Below are 26,122 nucleotides of genomic sequence, written 5' to 3' on the forward strand. Positions count from 1 at the left end.
AATCATACAAGCTAAACCGGAGATCTCTAGTTGATGGACAAAAATAAACATGCTAGCTCATCACTTCACTTTTATGTAGCTAGGGCCAAGAACGAATTCCTTTTCATAACAAAAACACTCTAACTTCATTCAAGTTGGATAGAGTGTTATCTGCTCTATTCTAGCGAGACGGTATCATTTATATGACAGTTCATTTTTACTTTATAGCAGAAAGCTTTTGAGCAACCAAATATTCAACAGCAATAATGTTCAAAGGATATTACAATATCTATACACCATCTATCACTACTAAGGGAAATTTCATTTAGTGTTTAGGTCACAACAAAGCAATGGGAAAATCTATTATTTATTAATGGTAATTAGGTTAAATATACTATATAAAGAAATAAGCATGAAATAATAAATCAGTTACCACAGAACTATGAAATAATACTTTGCAACTGAAGTACTACTAGACTAAAATCTAACTATAGGTTATACTTATAATTAACAAATATTTATAGAGAGAAAAAAAAGAAATCTAAATAAATAGATAAATAAGGTAAATATCTATATATAAAGATAGATAATGAGGCATAAAGCAAGGTGAGAGGGATGACAATGTTAGAAATAGATTGTTTAGTTAAAATATATCTCAGATTTATGAATTTTATATGAGGTAATATTCTTTTACTCTAGTATTACTTATATGTATGAAAATGAATGTTATGTAACACATTTAGTCCATTTAAAAGCTTTTAGTTATTAGGTTTCAGTTGATACTTTGAGAGACTTCACAGAAGTAGGTAATTTAGTTTCAGTTTTCCTTTCTTCTTTTTGACATTAGTCCAACTAGTTTTATCAGTGGATCTCTTCAGGGATAGGGATGTCCATTCCATTTCTTCTGGGATGGTTATAATGTTATTATTTTTGATAAATTGAAAGGCTTCTTCCAGAGTGTTGAAGTTTCTCATCTCACTTAGGTACTGTAACCTTATCTTTGCAGGGAAGGCTATATGAGCTTTGATATAATTCTGTTTCAGAATTTTTATTAGTGGCCATGCATTTTTCCTCTGTTCAAGAACGTTAGTGGAGTAGTCATTGTCAAATCTTATTAGATGTTGATTATATTTTATTGGACTTTTCCTGAATGCTGTTTTTAGTACCAGTTCTTTGTCCATAAAGGATAAAAATGTTATTATAATTGATCTTGGTGGCATAGAGGCAGAAGAAGAGGATGATGCTGGAATTCTATTTCCCAAAGCACGATGTGCCCTTTCTATGCCAAATGAAAAGCCTTCATTAAAATTTAAAATCTCTGGTAGCCATGAATTTAGAAAAGAGATAATGTATTTTCCCTCTGTATTCTCCGGTAGACCAAAAATCCTGATATTTGATGATCTCTCTCTATTCTCTAAGTCATCTACTTTCTGAGAATTCTCTTTTAGATTTTGTAAATTAACCTTGAAATCATCAATTTTTATAGATAGTTCTTGTAATGTGATGTTCACCATTTGCAGTTCCTTTTTTAGTGACAGTTCAGAGTGAGAGTTCTTCAGGTTACTCATCTCTTCAGCTGCTATGTAAAGACTCCGGAGTATTTTGACAGGAAATTTCTTGTAAAACTCCACCAAAATTTGTAATTAGTTATTTTAGACTATTAACCTAAATATTTATAAAGTTTTGTTAGAAAAAAATTTGTGAAATTTCCTGAATTTGATACTAGTTTATGGAGCTCTAAAAAAACTGCTGCTTTCAGATAGCCATCTAGGCTCCGCCCCATCCCCACATCACTTTCTAATAGTAGCGCACATCCTGGGGAAATCCATTGTGATATCAGACAAACTCGGCAGAGCAGTTTTGATGCCTCACGAGTGGTCCCTAAAACAGGAAGTAGCAGAAATTATTTTCTGCATATGGGGCCAGCCTTGCTGTGACCTTTTTACCTCATCCATAAATACCAAATGCAGCAGCTTTTTTGCCCTAATCCCCCTCTGGGAGAATCACCAAGGGATGCACTTGTACACGATTGAACCTTGGGTCTCCTGTACACCTTCTCTCCCTTCCTGTTGATACCCAAAATTCTTTAGAAAGCAGAATCATTGGGAAGGAACTTAATACTCGTCGCTGCATACTGGCCTCATCAAATCTGGTTGCCTTCCTCTGGCTTCATCTCCAGGAGGAGCCGTGGGTTCTGGACCCAATTCCAGACCTTCTAACTCATGCTTCAGGGATGCTTCTTCCCTCTCTTCAGACCCTCAAATTGACAGCTTGGCTGCTCTGATTCCAAATGTAGCCAGACTCCCTAATCTATCCTCATCTGTGAAACATATCTTTATCTCATCTCACAAGGCTTCAATGAGGAAATTATATATGAACGAATGGAAAAGATTTTCATCCTGGGCATTAAATAACCACATTGTTTCCTTTTCTGCACCTATAGTGTCCATTCTTGAATTTTTGACAGAGATATTCAGTGAAGGCGCAGCTTCAGCCACTATTCGAGTTCAGTTATCTGCAATGTCTAATTTTCATGTAAGTGAATCAGACTCAAATCTGATGTCTCACAGACTATGCAGTGCTTTTCTGAAGGGCACTATTTTATTAAGACCACCCATTAAGACTCCTTCAGTGCCATGAGCCCTAAACTATGTTTCATCACGTTTGATCCCCCCCCCCCCTTGAACCTGCATCATCCTGTGATCTAAAGTTTTTGACTTGGAAAACAATTTTCTTGATTGCCATCACTTCTGCTAGAAGAGTTTCAGAACTGCAAGCATTGTTGATAAAGCCCCCATGCATGATTTCCCACAAAGAAAGAGTATCCCTTCGAACAAACCCATCTTTCCTACCAAAAGTGTGCACAGAGTCTAATTTGAATCAGTCCATAGAGCTACCATTCTTTTTCCCCACCTATGGCAACAAGGCAGAATATATTCTACAGTAACTAGATGTGCATAGGCAATTACACTTCTACTTGCATAGGACAGGGGACTTAGAAAATCTGACCAATTATTTGTTGCATTCTCAGACTCTAAGAAAGTTACTCCTGTATCTAAAATCACACTTTCAAAATGGCTATTAGACTGTATTACTTTTACATAGGAATCTCATAACAAAGATCTTGCTTTTTAAGTCAAAGGTCATTCTACAAGAGCCAAAACAACCTCTTTGGCTTTTTGAAATAGACTACCAATTGACACTATTTGTGCTGCAGCTATATGGGCAATGCTGCATACCATTATCACTCATTACAAAGTGGATTTGATGTCCAGGAACAGGGCCTCCTTTGGGTTCACTGTTCTGGAAAATATTCTCCCTTGAGCCACCCAAGAAACATGGTGCTAGGGATGCTGTCCCAGCCAGTGAAGAAGAAGGCGTGATAGGACAACATCACATAAAGAAGTTATGTACTCAACGTTCCATGTTTGTTGTTCATCTTGCCTTCATTCTTACATCCCACCCTCCTGCCCCCAGGGGTTACAATTGGTAATTAATGTGCTCTGACCTTCTTCATTACTCTATTAGATATTCTGTAGTTTTTATTTGGTACCTATTGTTATATCAGTAAACAAGATCTGAGGAGACTTACTAGAGCATGATGAGATAGGGGTTTCAGCCACGAGCTAGTTGAAGACCTCAAGTTTTGTATACGGCTGAGTTGGAACCGAGATCGGTTCCGAACCCAACCAGTGAAGAATGAAGGCGAGATGGACAACACACATGGAATGCTATGGTAAGTACATAACTTTTTTTTTATTCTACATGCTCTGTCTCCTAACTCCTAACCCCCCACCCTTTTTTTTTAAACCGCTCTTCTTGAGAAGATTCATACTTGCCAGCTTTTTTGAGAAGATTCATACTCATCCAGCTTTTTCTTCATTTTAACCTCTGATTTTTTGCAGTTTTATCAGTTTATCTGAATGAACAGTTAGTTAAAGCTGCTTTCATTTTTTCAGCCTTTTGTTAATTGGGTTGATATATTCCTTCAATTTTTAATTTATTTTATTACATTTGAATTCATTTTATAGATGTATTTCCTCTAAATTACTTGTTCATCTCTTCAACCAAAGCCAAAGCTTGAATTGATTTTTGCTGAACAGATGCAGAATCCTTCCCAAACAGTGGTTTACTTCACTTTTTCTGGTTAATTTTTTCTTCTTTGCATCTAGGTACTGAATTTTACCCAAAAAACAGTTTCAGTGGCAGTCTTTTTTTCTCTGTTTCTCTTTTCACATTGGGAGAGCTGACAGTGCGCTGTTGATCAATGTGCAGCCATCTTGAAAATCTCTTTAGGGACTAATCTTGATACAAAATATTGCAGTGCTTCAGTGAGATGACTTAGTCTTGGTGATAGGAAACCCATCAAGTGGCTTTTGAGGGGGAAAAATGCACACAAAAAAATCAAGAAAACACTCTGGTCTTTATTTTCTTTTTCTGATTGCTGTCACTGTCTTCACTACTCCCCCTAGGGAATTGTCACACAGATACAAGCCTCACTCTAAGCAAGAGGGATCCTTCTTTCTCCCTAAAATAATGGATTCCTGTTGTTACCTGCAATCTTCCGCAACACTGATTAGAGTACCTGAGCTTTACACAACTTCAGTCTCTTATCCTTTTCCTTCCTTGTCCAGACAAAAGAGTGAGATCCCATTAATCTGTGTAGCAAATCCATAGGAACTCTTCATATCTGGTCCATGTCTTCATTTATAATCTCCTCTGGGGTGCTAACCATCAGTATAGTACTGTGTGCCAGCCTATCACTTTTGAAGGTATTTCAGTTGGTGGCACTTTCTATTTTTAGGGTCCCCCTCCTTACTCATCAGTGGGCCCTGTTCAGGTTCATTATTGAAATATGAGCTGTATTCTATGGACCTTTGGGTCCTGTCTTAATCACTTGCTTGATTGCCAGAAAGCATTCAGAAGAAAACTAGACATCACATCAAGAATGCACTTTTGAAGGAGAAGTTATATGTTACCTTCTCTTTCCTTAGGGTGCGTGTGCAGAACCTAGAGAGGTGGTAGAGCTCTCTTCCCAAGGGTACAGTTCTAATAGTATTCAGTTACTATATCCTTTACACCCTTGATGCTCTGCAGTTATCCTTGGAGAATATAGATTTTGCCTTATTTGAGTTTATTGGGATTTACTGACTCTAAGTCGCACAGTAAATAGGCTGCTGTTTTGAAGCAGTTGGACTGTTTTGAGCTCTCTCCCATGGTTGTGCTCCTTGTATTTTCAACTTTAAAACATATTTAAATTTCACTAAGTGTTTTTGAATCCTAGGAAGAATTCGTCTAGTTATCCAGGTGCTGTTTGTGAGCTCAAGACCCAGCCCAAAACTAAGTTGCAGGTTGCTAAAGGGTATTAGCCCTCATCCACATGCATTTGATATATCTCAGACATGAAGCTAAGGGCTTTTGTGAAAGGGATTGTGTCAGGGAAGATTCTTTTCACTTATCTTTTCTTTCTCTCCCACTTGGGGTTAATGCCAGGGATACCACCATCTTTATTTGAAGATCTGCCCTTTGAAGAATTCTTCAGAACAGTTCTTGTAATGCAACTCGTTAAGCGTTGAATAAATGGATGATCCAAATGGACCCAATATATATTTTTTTTGCAGATAACATTTAAGTGGTCTTTCTTATGATTCCTGGTATTATGGTGTCCAAAGAGACCTAAAAGATGCATGATAAAGTTCAAGATATGGCCCATTGTGCTGACCAGTTGTATCTGCTAACAAATAATGTAGCTTTTTAGACTTCTGCCAAGTTTTGTCTTCAGTGATGGCTGTTTTGTCTACTATGAGCCAGAAAATATACCCAGCACCAGATCATTCATACACCAATGTCCAGTGTTTAGAATAATGTTGGTAAAACATTTACAGTTTGGTTCCTGTTTGTCTCGACCCATGCTTTGCCATCTTGATGAATGATTTCTGGAGTCATCAAGTCAAAAATTAGTGTTACTCAGGCCTAAGGACTCTCTTACTAAGAACAATTCAGAAGACCATGTAGTTGACTGTGGTCAAGAAAGGTCCATCAGTTCATCCCACAACATGGCTCATTTCTCAGGAAAATGCATTTTTTCTTTTGAGCTTTTGCCATTTGAGGCTTCCTCAGAGTCTGATGAATTTGATTGCTTTGTGGTTGAAGGGTAAGGTACAGGGTTATGGGGAGAGGATCTTATGCCATTGTTTTCTGTAGTGACAGAAGTGTTGTGCATGCAGAGGTGGAAGTTGTGGGGTGGAATTTAGAAAGGCTAACAGCGAGCCAAAGGTTGTTGAGGTACATTATCTATAAATACAAAATACTGTAATTTGTTTGACCACAGCCCTGGTTTGAATTATCAGTTTGGGAAATCAAACTGATGACAAAAGAAAATGAAAAGGACTTCAGGATATTCATCAGACTTGGAGTGTACTACCAAAAACAGATTTGAGAGAGCAGTGACACCAGCAGCCTGAATGCTGCAGGCTGTCCTCAGAGTAGGCCTTATAAGCAAACAGGAAATTTGTCAACTCTGCTTAGCCTTGGCAGAATGCCTCTTGAGTGTGCTTTGCAGTTATGGAGACCATACAAGAAGAGAGACATCAGTTTGCTAGAATGAGTTCACAGGAAAAGAGGGGAACAGGATAGAAGGGAAAAGTATAGAGTGGAAAACGATAGGAGTCAAACCTCTTGGCACTACAGAGCATATGAGAGAGGGAGAGTTGTATGATATAAATACATTAGATTGCATTAGGGAGATGAAAAGATGACTTCCTAATCAAACAAGAGAGTGAGAGATGTAGAGAGCATGGATATAGAGTATAGGAATTTACCTTTCCATGAATTGGAGGGGAGTAGGGAGCATAGGCACAGAGTATAGGGATGTACCATTCCATGAATTGGAGGAGAGTAAGGAGCATGGGCACAGAGTATAAGGATTTACCATTCCATGAACTGGAGAGGAGTAGAGAGCATGGGCACAGAGGGTAGGGATTTACCATTCCATGAATTGGTGAAAATACTTGTTTACAGGGAGGGAAGAGGGACCACTGATTTGACTGGTGGAATGAGTAGTGGGAACGTACTCTGCAAAGCTATTAATAATGATGTGAGGCAGGTTGGAAAAGGGGGAGGAAACATCAGGGACTGAGGGAGGAAAAGTGTTAAATGTAACAGACTAACTAGGTAGGTTTAATGTTTTCTCCTGCAGTCAAAGTGAAGTTTAACTTGGCTCTTGACTGCAAGTAAACTTAAACCATGGCCTGCACTGAAATCTCTCCTGGAGGAACACTGAATGGAATTATAGTCTCCTTCCCACTATGTAATCCCATTCATAACCCCAACTGTGAAAAGTCTCATCATACAACATATTAGAAAACTATGTATACATAGTACTTCCTTAATTAACTCATTATATTCCCTGAGTCCACAGTTTAGGCAGTACTTCTGATCTCCTTCTAAACTGCCACAAAAAATAAATCCTGAAATGCTTCCCTTTTTTTTTTCTTCAAACTCCCATCCTAACTCTTGCAAACAATTGTCTGTGCATTGACTTTTGAATTAATTCCCCGTTATAAAGACTTTCAAGTCCCTTTATAGAATCCCTCTGATACATGATGTAAGGTTAGCTCCTCTAAAATCTGCACTTAAATTAGGATATAGCAGCCTCCCACACTCCTGGGCACTATCACCTTAGTTTAACAGACCTGAAGCCTCTCCTCCCAAAACCTATTTGCTCACTTGCAGCATAGTGTTAGTAGTCACCATAACTGGCACTGGAGAATGAAGCCTGTGGGAAACATGTAGAAATGGAGAAAGACAAATTGTATTTACTGCATCTATTCTGATGATACCTAGCAGATTAAACACTATTAAGTATGATGTTTACAACTTGTAAGCTTTAGGCAAGTTGAACACATAATTCCTGTGTTCCACTGATGGATCTAGGAATTTGCAGGGGGTGCAGTTTGAAAAGTAGACCAATAGGAGGTGGGTGGTGATAAACAGAGATGAACATAGACAAAGGGTCCTGGTCTCCGGTTCCCTACATATTGACCTCCATGCACCATTGAGATGTCTTTTTCACACCTATTTTTTTCGTTGTTTATCTTTTTTCCTGCATCCTTTCAGCATGCTCTAAGCAGTAAAGAGTATAGTATAATTATTGTGGAAAAAAGTAAGTGAATTAAGATGGGGTCTGGGGCTTTGACTGCTAGAAGCCATGGGATTTCAAATGCTCTGATGTGCATTTTAGGGCTTTTTTTAGCAACATTTTCATCAAATGATTGCCGGAGGGAAAAACACGTAAAGAAATATACTCAGTCTTATTTTCTTTCAAGATTGAAGTAAGTGATGCCTGACAAAACAAGCAATTCACAAACTGAGGAGACAAGTGCTAGTGAGGATATATAAATCATATCTAGGTATAGTGCTTGCCTCCTTAGCCGCAAAAAAAAAAAAAGTCACCTTCTGAGTATCCCTGATGTTAAACTGGGATGTAAGTCAAGGCAAAAATGGCCATAGTCTTAACTTTCAAGTGGCTGTTGTCATGAATGTACACAGTCCGCCTCCCCATTAATCAAAACAACCATAACATGCATGTACACATATATACAAAACAAGACAACCATGCTGTGCACTAAATATTATAAGTATAATGAAAGATTTCAACACATTTTTCTGTCTTCCCACACACTGTGGCAGTCCCCTCACGTTTTTTTTTTTTAGTTCTTCATCGGCAGATTTGTCATTGTATTATTTATTTTTTATTTGTTGACGTTTGATTACTGGGATAGTCAGACTGGGTAGAATCCCATTTTCAGAGGAGGCCTAGAGGAAAAAAGCATGAAATTATTACAAAACATTTAAGAATAATAATTTTACAATTTCCAAAACTAAAAAAACATCTGCAGTTTAAATAACTGCAACAAATTAAGACATAATATAAAAATACTAGTTAAGGTACTTACTACATTCTTTTTTCATACATCTTTTTTAACAATAAGGGAAAATAAGGAATAAATACACAGCATTTTCTAAAAATACATTTAAAGGACGGAGAATTTGTATAAGACAACGCTAAAACATAACATTTCTGTACAATGGTGAAAAGATGACTGTTCTCATGCCCATTAATCAGAGAGCAAACCTGAACCACAGTATACAACTCTTATTTGTATATATACACATACACACACACACACTAATTATATAGTCACATAGTATAAACCCACACAGTGCATACAGAAGTTTGTGTTTTCTACAATAAATGAACACTCCAGGAAATGTAACAAGGTTATTGAAAAACAGGATAAATGCTCAATTTCACCCATCTCCCACCAGTACATAAAAGATCTCAAAGAGGTAGACAGCAGTAGATAGGAAAGCATGAAGAAAGGCTTATGAAAGTCTGGCAGGCAAGTGTACTCCAAGCTAAGCTTATGCTGCCTGATCCCTGAGAGATTTTATTTAGCGAATAAGCAGCTTCAGCTCAGGTATGATTCTTATCCTTCCTGTTTTATTGATCCTTCATTTTTTTCCCACTTCTGCTGTGCAATTACTAATGGCTTACAATACAAAAATACAGGAGCAGTTAAATATGTCAGAACAGCAACCATAGTTCAAACTATAGTCACACAGACAAAGAGCTATGCTATGCATCTCAACTAGAATAAATATTCCCGCGTCCATGCGCCTAGAAGATTGCTACGGAATGCGGCAATTCATAACAGTGAGGTTAAAAGGCACCTACTGCAGGAAATATAATTTAAAAAAAAAAAAAAAGTCAAGTGCAAATTGGTAGTTCAGATGCAGTTTCTGTCTTTCACTCTCGCTTTTTGTCTCTCTCTCTCTGTTTCAACTCATTTGCAAAGTCTGAACATGTACAAGCAGTGTACTGTTTTGGTGGCACATTTTTTGAGTCTCAATATTTGCTGAGCTTGAGCTTTTTTTTTTCTCCCTTTTTTTATTTTGCACATAAGTCAAACTAGCAAAATGGGGAGGTGTATGCCCCTGTGCTAAAACCTAAATCTGACGTGTTCTGTGCCAGTATACCATTACTTCTCAGTAACTCTCAAGTCTCTCATTGAAGGCCCACCTCATTTGGTCTGTGACTTCACCTACTCAGCCTAGCAGTTTCCTCAGAATCTCATACATAGGTTCATAGGTTAGTACTAAGCTAACTGCCCTGCTAAGCCCATTTAGCTTAGCCAATTATCCCTTGTGAGACTCAAACCCTGCCCACCCTCCCATACATTCAAAGATGTCTCTAATCTCCTTCAGTGCACCTCATATGCTGCAGTTAAAGACCGTGCCTAGCCCCTGTGCCTGCCAGTTCTTTCTTGCCACTTACACACACTGTCTTTCCGTTCTTTTGTTTTGTTTCCTTTATTTAAATTTCTTAACTGGGTAAGTAGACTGGTCTAGTGACCTTTTTTCAACTGTGACCTAGGCTAGAGGCAAAAAAACGCTAGTTTTTCAATAAGCAGTTTGAAAGATTTCATGGTGTGCATATCAGAGTACCATGACTATTATAATTTTCGTAGACAGAGACTTAGTGGTTCATATCACTATACACTTATTAGATTGATTAGTATTGTAAATTTTAACTTTGTAAAGCTGCTCACGACTGAAAAGGTTGGAATATGTAGATAGTGTAAAAGTAGGAGCAAAGTTCTGAGTAGAGTAGTGGAATTAATAGGTAGCAGGGGAAGATTAAGGGAGTGAAAAGTTTTAGGGGAGTAGAGGGGGAGAATCAAAGTGGTGCGGTGAAGGCACATCTCTCAGTCTTGAAGTACAAGTAATCTAGACAAAGCCAAAATAATGAGGAACATATTTTAAGTGTCAAGCTTGTAAACTCAAAGTTAATAGAGTTGTAAGTTTTGCATTAGCTTGCATTAACGTGCATTTTCTGAAGGATATGAAGTCTGAAACTCAAATGTCTGTCATTATTTAGTGACTTCAACCCTTAAACCAGAGGTTTTAGGAAGCACAGACCAAAATATGAGGAAATGTCTGGGCATTTTGTGAAATTCTAAACAGATGGGATGTGTGAGTTTAGGGTAGTGGAGTGTAAACACAGCAGTGGAAAAGATAATCTAGGTAGTGGTTACTTATTTTCCTATGTTGTAAAGAAACCAGTTGGAGATTGATGAGATTTAGTTTGGAAAGTTGTTTCTTAACTTAACATTCCTGACATTCATCATGACTGACTTCTTACATTTGATGGCTAAAGCAGCTAAACCATCCAAGTGTACACATGACATTCACATCACTGTCCAAGACCCACAGTGGCGCTTTCTGTATTGCTTGCAAGTGACCATGAAGTATGACACTGCTGTAACTGGCAGTTATTCAGCCTGGACTTGGGAAGATGGTGGAAAAGCACCTAGTCTTCCTGACTACTCGGGGGGGGGGGGTTAGCATTGTGGTTGTGAGTGTCTATGGGAGAATAGCCTTGCATTTATACTGACTGCTTTGGACCCCTTCTTCGACATTAGTGATGGCATGCCACGAAAGAGGAGGAGAAGGGGTTATGGACAAAATAAAAATTATAGAATGCAAGGATGATGGCCTCTCCAGCACAGGTTCTTATTCCTACTACTTAAAAGAGTCCATGAAAAAAAAATTCTATAGAAAATGAATTTGAAATGAGTGACTTTTTTATTTGCTCAGAAATGAAAAAAAAAAGGCACTTTTGTTGCTTTTTCTTGGTAGCAGGATGCATTTAAACTATTTTATGCAGCTTTGCAGCAAAGTCAAGAATGTACTATGCTTCATTTCCTAAATATTATTTTTCCTCAAAATACACGTAAAATTGTAATACAGAAACTGTATTGTCAATAAGGTATAATTAAGTACTTTAGGAGGCTTGTAGGTACTTCACCAGTTTCCACAAAACAACTATTAAATCAGATACTAAACATAAAGGTGTATTCATGGATTCTTAGAGTCATAGTTATATACTAGGGTAATGACCACCAGAGCCTTTAAAAGCCTAGCTATGCAGTCTAACCCAATTGTGTCCTTGGGTGTTCTGGACGTTTATTGGAAGGGGGGGGTATGTTATGAAATTTCTAGTGGTTATGTGGGGGGGGGGGGGGTGGTATGTTAGTTTGGGCATTGCTGTCTGCCTCTGTCTATCAGAGACATAGGGACCGGACCTGGAGTGAATTTCAGATTTCATATCAATTGGTCAAGGTTACACTTAAATAGGGTTAGGGATAGGCTGTGCTTCACATTAATGCGTATCCTCTTCCAGAGCATGGGGAACCTCTGAGCGACACATCTGTCTTGCCAACATGTGTTACTTATGTCCCAAGCAAAATTTAAATCCTTGGATCTAGTGGTTTTGATGTTGTTAGTTTTGTAAATGTAAGGTCCATCAAAACTGGATTCAAGAATGCCTTGTATGCCAGGCATAGATCATCTGTCAATATACTGTAGGAGACAGAGTATAGAAGTAGAGCTTTAAGTTGATCTGTATAGGACAGTGTGTTTATACCTTGGATTCTTCTGTTAAAGAACCTTTGTGGGCTTTCTTTCTGGTCAGGTGCATGCCAAAGGGTGCATTATGCTCAAGGATTGATCTGAAAAAGACCAAATAAAGTGGCACTATGACTTCTTTGGACCTGGATGCCATGCCCTTACTTATACATTGCGCCACATAGAATTAATTTATTGCTGCTTTGGCCACTTATTGGTCAAAGGCCAGGTTACTGTCTGCAAATGTTCCCAGATCCCAAACTACCAGGTCAACTCTTTGATCTGTCTTATTGATGGAGTAATTAGCCTGGGTGGCAGTTTTCCCAAAAGGAACTCTAATGCATTTCTTGGGATTGTGTTTTAGTCTGTGGCTTTTGTCTCATTTACTTCAGAAATGCACAATGTCTTGTCATTGACAGCAGCAACTTTTAATGAAACATATCATACAGCTCCACCCACCTGCAACTACCTTATTAATGGGTACTAACCGTAATCCTAATGCTGCCCCTCTCCCAACCTTACCCCTACACCTTAACATCATTAAAACCTAACTGTAACACTGTCACTACACAAGACAGACACAACCACCAAACTTTCACAAACACACCCAAACAACACTATGTCTATCCCCAAATCTAGCCCTCACCCTAAAATACACCAACTCTCACACACGCAACACCTATACTTCACTCATCCCCGACAACAACACGCACGCGCACACAGACACACACACTTCCCCAACCCCGCGTACTTGTATCGACATTTCATGGCATTGACATATCTACCATTCGACCATTCGTACAGTTGACATTTAACCACATTTGTCAAACAAACGTATGTTCAGTCAAATGCAGTGAATCGTACAGATGTATATTTTCCCTGTGCTTGCTGACTGGCGGGAAATCATATTCATGTACTCTTCATTCCACTGAGGAACAAGAACTGAATGCTGTGTACTTTCATTCAAATTACTATGGAGTCATTTATGTAATTGACGTAATCTTCCCCCACCTTGGTAGTTGCTACATCTTCCTCCTTATGTTCATGCATCCACATATAAGTGTCTCAAAAGCAACTCCACTAGTACTGTTTGACAGAGCCAAGTGCATCACATCTCTCAACCTGCAGACATTGAAAATAAGTATAGAGACTCTTGGAAAGTAGGCACATCCAGCCCCAAATCTGGGCACTTTATTATCATGCTGTCTGAATATTTAACTCTTCCCACTTCCAGTAGAATTGTGGGCTACTAGTCAGAAGTACAAGTTTTAAAAAAGCTGTGTGTGACAAATGCCCCAAAAATATAACCTTATTGTCAAAATATGTGTAAAAACTGTAGTCTTTAATGAATTAATATTGCAAAAATCTACCTTGCACAATCATTTATTTTCCCTTCTGGAAAAGGGAGAGGTAATGTGGGTCTTTTTTCTTCAAATTATTGGTGCTACCTGTACTTTGTTCTTGAAGTCTAGTTTCCTGTGTACTAAGGAGCTTCAAAATTGTGTGTCACTAGATTATTCAGAAAATCATGTGAAGGGATAAATCAAGTTTGAAAGCAGGTACATATATCCAGAATAGGTGCAGTTGAGAGGTCTTTACTTGTCCCTGGCCATATGCTACATACTGAATGTCTTTCTTCAAGTGGGTGTAAACACTACAGGAGGCTGAATTATCTCCCCAAAGTTATACAAACTGGCATTAGTGGCTCAGTCCAACCCACCCTTGCTGGTTCCTGACCTATGTCTGAATATCTTAAGAAGCGATTAATCTGAATGCTGAAGTTACTAGAATTGTCTGTTCTTCACAAGAGCAAATTGGGTATGTGAAAGGAGTTCTCTCATAGGCATTGTTTCATACAGAAGGCAGCAAAAGTGGTAGAAGGGTGAAATAGCAACTATAGTACTCTGAAGATGGCTTCATTAGTTCAGATATACTTTATTGGAAGTGCAAAAACTTAAAAATGTGAAGTTGTTCAATCTCGCCGTTCATTCTTTACTGATGGGTCCAGAGCTGATCCATCGGCTCCGGTACGGCCGTATGCAAAGCTCGAGGTCTTCCAGTAGCTCGAGGCCAAGCTCCTATCCCATGATGCACTGTGAATTACCCCAGATGTAGTTTGCTGCAGCATCTGATCGAAGGTTCCAGTGCAAGCTCGGGCCTGTACTATTTTCAAAACTTATATATTAGCAGTTATTTCTATAAAATTGTTACTAAATTCTCTTTTATAGCTTCTTAATAGCTCCCCTTTCCCATGTGTGATTAGTCATTTTTCATATATCTGCCTCGGGTGTTTTGGCCTAGTTTTTTCTGTTGTAGTTTTTAGTATATATATATATATATATATATATATATATATATATATATATATATATATATATATATATATAGCTTTCCCTATTGTTGGCTTTCTGTACGTTGGCCTTAGTTTAGTAAATAGTACTTAACTTTCAGTTCTTATCAGGCTCGTTTTTTCTGTGTGTGAGTTCAGAGCCTAGTAGCTTACTAATATTTGGTGTTACACTTTTCTTAGGCTCCGTTCTGTGTGTTGTTAGAGCCTAGGGTATTGCTGATTATCTGCTCTGTGTTTTTCTTTAGTAGCATAATGGCAGATGACAAAGATAAACACCCAAAGTCTGGTTTTAAAAAGTGTCCAGACTGCGGTCATAAAATGTATGTTACGGATGTACATGTAACTTGTCTTTATTGCTTAGGAGCTGTCCACTTACAGGAGTCTTGTGCCATTTGCCATTCTTTTTCTTCGAGAGTGTTACTAGAGAGTTAAAGGAAATTGGTGGACAGGAGCTTGTTAAAGCATCCCTTTCAAGAGGCTTTGAGTGGCCAGGATGTGGCCAGCAAGTCTTACAAGTCCTCTAGATCTTCTCTGGAATCTAAGGACTCAAAGCAGTGTAAGAAATCTAAAACGTTGGAGGATTCTGCGACATCGGCTCCATAGATCTCAGAGCCAACTGTCTTTTCTTTTCAGAGCCAGCCCACAGCCTTGGAGCCGGTATCCAAAAGGCCTCTATCTCCATTGCTTCAGTCAGAACCGTCGGTGCATTCTTTTAGGTCTTCTGTCAGCCTGTCTGATTTGGATATGGATTGATTGGTGCAGAAGCTTTTACGGGCACCAGGCTTTGCTAAATTGTTGTCAGCTCTGACCCAAACGATTTTGAAGCCGAAGACCACTACTCCTGCCTTGACTACTCCTCCTTGCCATACTGGACCTTCAGAGCCAGAGGAAGCAGATCTGTTGATTGTGGAGCCTTTGGAGCTGAGACCTGCTTCAGTGTCCTCAGCTCCATCCACTCTGATGTCCTTGGTGCCATCTCTCCAGTTGGATCCGGGGAGGATAGTCGGATCAACTTGTCAGTGCCAACTCTTCCTCTCGGGGCTTCGGCTCAGATGAACTCAGCTCCTACCTCCAACTCGGAGCCCACGGCCTCGGTGTGGGAGGGTTTGGTGGTTCCTTCAGGTCTGTCGTCAAGGCCATGAGGAGAGCCTTGTCCCCCAAGACATCCTCGACTTCAGGCCTTGCTTCCTCATCTCCCAAAGTGCCTGTGTCTGCTTTTGCTTTCATCATCCAGGCTAAGCATAGAGACCCAGAGCCTCAGGTAGCCCCTCAGGGTGCCCCCTGCTCTTCCAAGACCTCCACAGAGGTTCCCACTGAGGAGGTTCCCAGGAAGAGATTGTGCAAGAGGAGACACTTGGACTTCCACAGGAGTCTTGAACATCTGACACTGACTTGGATGAGTCAGACGGGTCCCTGCTTGTCCCCCTCTGAGGAGATCTCCTTTGCTGAGATACTTGAGATCCTTAGGCAGAGTGGTGATTGGCAGTCCAAAAGCCCTACTGAGGATGTCAGTTCTCCTGAAGGCTTTCAGGTCTCAACTCTCCACCTCTTGGGTGTCTCCACCCTTCGATGAGCTCATGCAGTTGGTCTCTCGGAGGGTGTGGGTGTCACCTGAGTCCATGGAGCCTGTTCCTAGGAGGCCTAATAAGTTTATATCAGCTCCACCAGATAAAACCTTCTTGTCCAAAGGAGTCCCTGTTGATGCCATGGTGGTGATGGCGGCCACCAAAAAAGGAAATGTCTGAGACTTCCTTGTCTATTCTTCCTCCTAATAGAGAGTCTAGGATCATGGATAGATATGGGAAACGCATGTTTAGTTCAGTGACTTTTATTCTTCGCTCACTGAACTACTTAAGCCATTTCAATAGGTTGCAAAGAGATCTCCTTAAGGAGTTGGGAGATACTCTTCAGGGTACTGTAGCTGCAGGGGCCTCTGATAGAGTTGCTGCCCAGCTTGCTACCCTAAATTCTATGTGTCTCATATATGCAGCTGATGGAACGAGTAGGGCAGCGGGAATAGGAATCGCTCTCAGAAGACATTCCTGGATGGGCTTGTGTTCCTTCGCGGAGCCCCTTAAGATTTCCTTCGTAAACACCCCTTTTGATGGCGCATCCCTTTTTGGGCCTAAAGTGTAGGAAACTAGGTGTGAACAGGAGGGAAAGACTCTGTTTGCCGTCGGAGTCTCTTTTTCCACCCCTACTCGGCCTTATCCCAAAGGCCAAAGGGGAGGAAAAATGTGGTTCCAGAAAGCCCAAGGAGCCTTTCAGGACACACGTGGTGAACCCCCCCTCTAGGGGCAGAGGAGGGGGTAATAGTGGAAGACGCTACCCTCGTGGCAGACGGGGCTCTGCAACATTAGGGTGACAGAGACCACTTCTCTGGTCAGTCCTACCAGCGCTCCTGAAAGGAGGCCTGACTGTCCTGCTCTGGAGGCAGTTGGGGGTCATTTATCTTTGTATCCAGACGCCTGGCAAGAAGTAACAAAAGACAGCTGGGTACAAAGTATTATTTCCAGAGGGTACTATTGCCACAACCCCTCATCCATAAGGAGAATCCCAGACGTTCCACCCAGTTACAGGGAACAAGCAACCGTAGAGGTCCACAAGTTGCTAGAAAAAAAAGAGTCGTCCAGCCAGTCCCAGCAGACCAAACAGGATCTGGAACTTGCTCAAGGTTCTTTTTGGTTCCAAAGAAAACAGGGACTGGAGACCCATTTTGGACCTCAGCAGACTCAACCAATATGTGAAGAAAGAGAAGTTCCGGATGGGCACACTCCAGTCTATACTTCCCTTCTTAGGGAAAGACAATTGGATGTGCTTGCTAGATCTCAAGGATGCGTACTTCCACATAAAAATGGCCAGGCCATCCAGCTATCACCTGCATTTTTGGCTGGGAGCCAATCATTATCAATTTCGAGCCCTGCCTTTTGGTCTCACTACAGACCCCAGAGTGTTCACCAAATGCATGGCAATTGTCACGGCTCACCTGAGGCGTCTAGGATTCCAGGTGTTTCCATACCTAGACGATTGTCTCCTTACCGCCACCACCAGGCATCAACTGATTCAGGCAAGGGAATACACTCTGGCTCTCTGCAATCATTTAGGCATTACAGTCAACTCAGAAAAGTCTGTCTTGTCACTATCACAGCATATCGTTTTCATAGTGGAAGAGCTAGACACTTCAACCACCACTCTAAGACTACCAATTGAACAAATCTTCCTTCTTCATCAGCGTGTCAGCACATTGGTATCAAAAGACAGAGCACCAGCTTCAGAAGTTCTGAAAGTATTGGGTTTGATGGCTGCAGCAATCCTAGACATACCATTAGCAAGAATGCATATGCGGATTCTTCATTGGCTGTTGTTCACTCCGTGGTCTTACCAGGAACTTCCAATGGATCGTACGATTTTGATTACGAGCTCTTGCAAGAAGGATCTCTAGTGGTAGTTGACATCTCTTCATGTCACCATAGGACACCCCTTTATTTTGCCCCATCCAGTAGCCATTGTGACCACAGACGCTTCCCTGATAGGGTGGGGGGAGGCATTTTCAGGGAAAGACTGCCCAAGGCACATGGACAGATTGAGTCACGTTTGCATATCAATGTTCTGGAGAATGAGAGCAGTACTTTTGGTGTTGCAGTACTTCCAGGACTCTCTTCCCCTAGGAATGATTGCAATTCAGACAGACAATATGTCAGTAGTCTGGTACTTGAACAAGTGGGGGGAACCAAGTCTTACCCCCTTTGCTGAGAAGACCTCAGAGTTTGGCAGTGGGCTGTTTCTTCCCAGCGCTTTCTGTTGGCAATGCACATCCCGGGGAGATCCAATGTGATGGCAGACAAACTGAGGTGGGCAATCTCATTGCCACATGAGTAGTCCCTCAAGAAAGAGATTGCGGACAGGATTTTCCACAAATGAGGCCAACCACATCAACATGAAATGCAGTAGCTACTTTGCCCTGATTCATCCTCCGGGAGAAGTCCAGAGAGACGCACTCATGCACGATTGGCCCCCGGGTGTCTTCTATGCTTTTCCGTCAATCCCATTGACACCCAGAGTTCTACAGAAAGCAAAATCCCTGGGAAGGACCATCATTCTTATAGCCCCTCATTGGCCTCGTCAGATTTGGTTCCCATTCCTTCAACATCATCTCTTGGAGGATCCCTGAATTCTGGACCCAGTTCCAGACCTCCCGACACATCCGTCGGGGGACCTCCATCCTTCTCTGCAGTCACTGAAGCTGACAGCATGGCTGCTCCAGTTCTCCTCATAACCAGGCTTCATAACTTCTCCAATGAGACAAAACAGATCCTTTTGTCCTTTCACAAGCCATCCACTAGATTATATCTTCATAGGTGGAAGAGATTTTCCATATGGGCTTCTAAGCAGAACATTGATCCTTACCGAGCCTCCTTGACATCCATACTAGAATTCTTGATTATGATTTTTAATAAAGGAGCAGCAGCTGCAACAGTTCGGGTTCAGTTGGCTGCTATATCTAACTTTCATCTCGGGATTGATAGGCTAAATATCATGTCCCATAAGTTATCCAAGGCTTTTCTCAAGGGAACATTTCATATGAGACCTCCAGTGGAAACTCCCTATTCTCCATGGAATCTATATTTTATGTTGTCTCATATAATCCCTCGCCCGTTTGAACAAGCATCATCTTGTGACCTCAAATATTTGTCATGAAAAGCCATTTTTCTGGTAGCTATTACTTCTGCCTGCAGAGTGTCAGAACTTCAAGCTTCATCTATCAGCCCTCCTTATTTGATTTTTTATGCTGACAGAGTATCTCTTAGGACAAACACCTCTTTTCTTCCCAAAGTTTGCTCAGAAACTAATCTCAACCAAGTCATTGAGTTACCAATTTTCTTCCCTAATCATTCCAATAAGTTGGAGTCTATGCTACACAAATGTGATGTTCATAGACAGCTCAGATTTTGTTTGGATAGAACAAAAGATTTCAGGAAATCAGGCCAACTATTCATTTCATTCTCTGAAGCCAGAAAAGGTAGACCAGTGGCTAAAACAACTCTGTCTAAATGGTTATCTGATTGTATCACCTTTGTTTACTTAGCTGCTAATATGCCTTTGCAACACAAGATTAAAGCTCACTCAACCAGAGCAGTTTCTACATCCTCTGCATTCCAAACCAAATTGCGCCATGATAACATTTGTGCAGCAGCCACTTGGTCTAAACTTCATACCTTTATCACGCATTACAAAGTTGATAAGGCCTCCAGGGACAGGGCTTCTTTTGGGTTTATGGTTCTGAAGAATGTACTCCTGTGAGCCACCCGAGACTGATGGTGCTAGGGACTCTACCCATCAGTAAAGAATGAACGGCGAGATTGAACAACTTCAAATTAAGAAGTTATGTACTCACCATAACATTCCATGTGAGTTGTTCATCTCGCCTTCATTCTTACGTCCCTCCCTCCTCCCCCCTTCTGGCTGATAGTTGACCTAGAGGTTTGTCTCATCCTGGTTGCCCAATTCTTCTTCCTCTCCATAGGAGGATAGCTCATTTATATGGTTATAGTACACGCAGCAAACAAGATCTGAGGTAATTCACAGTGCATCATGGGATAGGGGCTTGGCCTCGAGCTACAGGAAGACCTCGAGCTTTCCATACAGCCGTACCGGAGCCGATGGATCAGCTCCGAACCCATCAGTAAAGAATGAAGGCGAGATGAACAACTCACATGGGATGTTATGGTGAGTAGATAACTTCTTATTCACTTTCGGCTTGGAGAAAAAACAAGCACACTTTCTGCTTAGAACACATTTGGTTAGCTTGCAGTCTAGTTTTAGGTTTGTCAGTCAGTCTAGAAAGGATGTTAATGAAATAAAAAATTCCTTGCATGTCTGGTCAAGTGATCCATCACATCCAGAGTTAAGATTCTTGGTACTTCTCAAATAAATCAACAGTTATGCTTCTTTTCAGGATTCCTTCCAACAGTTTCCACTTTCTAAGAGAGGCAGATGTTTCTACTACAGTGGACTTTCAACTGTTATACTAACTACAACTTTTGAAGTGATTGACATCTTTCTCATTGCAATGTGTTACTATGTCGTAACATGTTGTCTATACACAGTTTTACCTATATTGTTTTAATTATAGCCCATCTTCATATAGCATTTCTGGTTTATCAAATACCATTATGCCATAGTGGACACTATTTTCTCATCCTCAAGTTCAGAGGTATTATTTTTAATAGCATTTTGTTGAATTTTACAAAAATATTTAATTGGCCTTAGTAAAGAGTGGGTTATGAAAGCAAGGTGATTCGATTTTTCTAAACAAGTACATAAAATTAATCAGCAATTTGTGTTGATTTTGCAGGGGTCCTATTTGTAGTCCTTATACATGTACATTTCTTGTTAAGTAATATAGCTTTTCCAAGGGAAATTTCTACACAATACTGTTGTGGTATTGCATTGCTTTTAAGCTTTTCTAGAACAGTAAATGTGCATGTTTCAGTTTTGCTGTATGCAGTTACCAATGTACGCCTGAGATCATGCATATATGTTGAAATCATTTTTAATATGCCTGTTACTTGAGATTCTAGATGAGTTTTAGCTTTTGCCACTAATATAATATAAGATAGATGTGTTGCATTGGCACTAACACGTTGACTTCCAGGAACATGAGACTTGCATTATACATTAGATTGGTAACTTGGCTTTCCATTCAACGTTGTGGCCCATCATTCTGTGCTTGAATAATTCACAAAATGATCAAGGTGAAGTATTGCGTGGAAATGGAAGTGCAGGTTTGAAATGCGTATCATTGCTTTAGATAATTTGTATGGATTTTAATTTAGCTAATTTGATAAGTAAATTACTTAATTTCAGATTCAAGGCAATGGCTGGCAGTTGCTTTTAATTTAGACCTTTTAAACATAAAAAAGCAATGTAAGCCAAAGCATATGTGTGGGTATACTCATTCAGCACAAAATACACAGGGTCAACAAGTGTGTCTGTGTCATTCAGGCCTGTTTGTCTAGGCGTTTAAAGTGAAGGAGAAGGTGAAGTATACTTTTTCCCCAGGTGGCTGCATTAAATGCTGGTAGTCCGGAAATATTAAAATAAGAAGGTTTAGTGCAGAATCCTAAAAATGAATTTGTCCTGCTCATCAAATTCCCAGGTGCCTCATTCTTTTTTATATGCATGCATAAACATTCCTCTACCATTTGAGTGGGAAGAATGTGATCGTATCCTGCAGCAATCCCTGGGCTTTTAGAATGGTTTTGCCAAAGTCTGAACAGCCTTTTGCAACAAACACTTTTAGATGGATGGTAGCTGAAAGTACTTTACAGTCATAGTTTAAAAAAAATCCTTCCCAAGACTTGCATATAATGCTGCTTCTAGTCGAACATTACAGTTAAAGCTTGAAGTTGCAGCTTGGATAGTTAGTTATGTGGATATTATGATAATTAAGAAAATGTTCTGTCTTTATTTTGGATATCATTAGTATTTACAGTTTGAGTGCATTAATAATCCTATACACAGAGAGGTTGTAATTATTGCATTATGCTGATTTAGTTATGTTATTGGTGACATAATAAATATTGAGACTGTAGGCATATAATGGAAACATTGAAATAAAAGCTGAAACTGGTCAGAAACAGGTTGGGGGCAGGTAATCAGAAGGTAAAAAAGTCCAAACTGGGAATGTGAGGAATTAAGATTTGGAAGGTGCTAAATGATAAGGAGTTGCATTACATTGGGGAAGAACAGTTGACTAGTGAAGGCTGGAAAAAAGCATAAAATTGATGGAAAAGAGTAAATGGGTTTTGTGCGTTGATATGTCAATGGGGAGTTGTTACTCTACTCTAAAAGGAATTATGATTCTTTTGAGAGGTTGTGGAGTTTCATTTATGCACATCATTTTTCAGATCAGTCTTATTGATTTTTTTTCTTTATTTGCAAAGCTGTTGTCTGGCTGGACGTGCTTATCCTTTGGGGGATATTCCTGAAGATCTCGTTACCTTGGTTAAGAACCAGGTGAGTACATACTTAAAGATTACACAGTATGATTCATTTTACATATAGTTCTTTTACACAAAAGCAAGTGATAGTAGGATTTCATGTCTTTTTGTAAACAAGTAATTAAATACGTTTTAATTTTGCCAAGACTACACAGCCTGTGCAATCTTTTTGAGAAGAAGGCTTTTAATTTGTTTCAGTTTTGGATTTGTGCACATCACACACTTGCTTTTGGTTTGAGTATTAGCAAGACTGTAATGCAAAGGAGCATTCCCCTCTGTAATGGGATATGTTACAGTAGAGCTTGCAGCTGTTATTAGACATGTGGTTTGGTCTGTTTTTGGATGGTGTACTGTGATACATGCTCAGCATGTTTGCACCATGCCTTATGTACATTTCCAGTCCCGCATGCTCATAACTGTAATAGATCCTTTGCAGAAGTTTACACATACCCTTTATAAGTTGACTGGGACTTTTCAGAAAAGCTGCCAAATTAAAGAATTATTAATAATCTACAGTTAAAAGCTTGTACAACATATCTGTCTGTCTTATATAGGCCCATCTCTAACCTAATTCCTCTTTACTAACAGTTACTTTGTACTTCTAAGCAATTTGTACATATTCCTTCTTCCATATGATTGATTTTGAGTGGGCTAGACCTAGCTCGTTACTACCTTCATCTCAGAAGATAAAGAATGAGTTTCTCTGCTGCTTCCAATTTATATCTGTCCCAGGCATGCTTTGATGTCCTTCCTCAGATTATTGTTCCAGTGTTCCAAACTGTCAGGTTATCTCATTGAATAACATAGACTTTTGGCTTGAGTGCCAAAGCTAAAATCTTCTTCAGCATATATCTGACATATGAACTAAACCCAGGGGTGTTAGGGTACATAAGCAGATGTATGAAAGTAAATCCCCCAACTATCTTGCCATCATTCTGAATGCATGACTCACACCCATTCATCTGCTAATGTGGTTACCTGTACTGTTGGCTTCACTGGTTCGGATAAGTGTCCCATCAAGGAACCTTCCTTGACTGATGCTATCCATATCATTATTGATCATGGATGGGTATAGGAACTCACCTCGGATCAGAGCCGGCACTAAAGAGACAGCTCCTGAGCTCAAGCTCCTTCCCTTCCCAAGATCCCTTGCTACTCACAACCCTCAGATCTCGTTTGCCTTGATTTCCAAATAGACATGCTTCCTGAAGCTCAACACTCATCTGTGCAGATAAGTGCTTTTATTTTAAATTTTGGGGTCTATCTCTCTCCTTAGTTTTCCTGCTTTGCTACTTCCTTTAGTTAGTTTCCTCTCCTCCCAATAGCTGTTAATGTAGTTGTTTTAAGACCTACCCAGGTTCCTGTCTTGTCCTCCCAGTCTTGGGTCTCTCTCTCTTTCCCTTCTTCTCTGCCTCATTTCCCGCACATTTTTTTTTTGGTTTGATATAGTGTGTGGGTGGTGGTTATTTGTGTGTGTACCAGTATGTCTGATAAGCCCACCGGGTTCCAGCTTTGCTCCTGGTGCAGTCAAAAGTTACCTCAGGCTGACATGTATGAGGAGTGTGTCTACTGCCTAGGTGAACCCCATCTGGAAGTTGAATGTGAAATATGTGCTGGATTCAACCCAGGGCTGTCCTAGAGCATAGAAATAAGCTTTTACTCAAGGGGTTTGAGAAAGGTGGTCCCCTAGTTTTGGGTTCCCCATCCAAGCCTCTGTTAGATCCCAAGTGGAAGGCTTCTTCCTCTTAGGATTCGCCTGCTAAAAAGCTGAGGCTCTCAGATTGTAGTTCCTTGGATCCAAGTCCAGCATCTGTGGTGTCTCCTCTGGGGGTCTTCGGGTCTGAGAGCCTTAATTCCCTCTGTCGGATCTGAGTCCTCGGAAGTTCTTAGATCCGACTGCTTTTCCTTCTCAACCTTTGGATCCAGCTAGACCTTCATATCCAACAGCTTTTTTGGGAGCCTATCATTATTGAAGACTCCCAGCCACTTCTAGAAAGTCGGATCTGAGGCAGACTAGCAGGTCTTCCTCTAGAGACCGTAGGCCATCAGCTAGGTTGGGCCATTCCGCCATATTCTCCCATTCCACAAGAAGTCTGCTCCCCTCTGACATGAATCAAATGATGAGGAGCTTTCTCAAAGCCCAAATTGAACTGGGCTTGTTGCCATCCCCCAGCCATTTGCCCAGGGGACCTACGCCATCCTCAGAACTCCTTTCTCCCTGACCTACCTCATGTGGGTTCAGTTCCCCAGGACCAGAGCATCCCCTGGGAGAGACCAACAGTGTTGGGTATTTCTTCCTTTCCCACACTGTCTGGATCCCTGCCTGGCTCAGCTTCGATGTCCTCAAAGCTGACAATGCCTCTGCCCCATGCAGTTTGCGGGGGCCATGTGGGGCGGTCCAGTCTGGAGCACTTGGGCTGTTCCCTCTACTTTGGGGCCTCCACTTTAGACAGTTCAGGGCTGATATCATCAGGGGACATTGGTGCTGTGTCGGGGTCCGCCCTTCTGCCCCGGTCGGCTTTGTCCGGTTGGGATGGGGGGCTTCCTCCAGCCTGTCTGCTTTCCAAGTGATAGAGAGGACCATCTCCGGATGGGGTTTTGCCTCTACCTTGGCTCTGGATACCCACAAACCCCATATGACATTGGGTGGTGAGACCTCATCATCTATCTGGGGTCAGCCCTCATGTGAGTGCCTTCAGAAGGGCATTTTTCCCCCATTGAGGTCCCTTCCTCTTCCAAGTCCTCCCTGGAGCCCACTATGGAGAAACCTCCCCAAAAGAGGATGTGCAAGAGGAGACACTTGAACTCCCCTGGAGAGTCCCTTATTGAGGACACAGATTTCGAGGAGGAAGACAGGTCCCCCAGACTTCCGTCCAAAGAGATGTCCTTCGGGGACATCCTAGAGATCCTGAAAGAGCGAGGTGTTTGGTCTTCCCCTACCCTGTCTTCTGAGGAATCCATGTTCCTGAAGGCCTTCAGGATGGGCCCATCTTCCACATGGGTGTCTCCCCCTATGGATGAGCTTGTTCAGCAGGGCGTGGAAGGAGTCGGACACAATAGAACCTGTTGCAAAGAAAGCTGAAAAATTTCTGAGCTCCCCTAAAGATAAGATCTTTTGCAGCAAAGGCGTCCCCGTTGATACCATTGAGGTTGCCGCAGCCACCAAAAGGGAGCTCGCTGAACAGAGCTGCACAGTCCATCTCCCAAACAGGGGGTCTTGGGTGATTGACCATTTTGGGAAGCTCATGTTTGTCTTGGCTACGTTCAGACTGATGGCAACAAATTACATGGCATACTTTACCTGGCTGCAAATGGATTT

General features: G+C 40.8%; 1 protein-coding gene across 1 annotated transcript in view; it reads left to right on the plus strand.

Moving 5' to 3' along the window:
• Nucleotides 1-26,122, plus strand: part of VPS8 (VPS8 subunit of CORVET complex) — a 2,195,799-nt gene that overhangs the window by 1,079,994 nt on the left and 1,089,683 nt on the right. Inside the window, exon 20 of the mRNA XM_044075401.1 lies at nt 22,747-22,819. Within this exon, the coding sequence (XP_043931336.1) occupies nt 22,747-22,819 (73 nt within the window). The remainder of the gene's footprint in view (nt 1-22,746; nt 22,820-26,122) is intronic.

This window comes from Protopterus annectens, chromosome 6.part1 (assembly GCF_019279795.1).
Source record: "Protopterus annectens isolate FY-2018-M chromosome 6.part1, PAN1.0, whole genome shotgun sequence".
Classification (NCBI taxonomy): Eukaryota; Metazoa; Chordata; order Ceratodontiformes; family Protopteridae; genus Protopterus; species Protopterus annectens.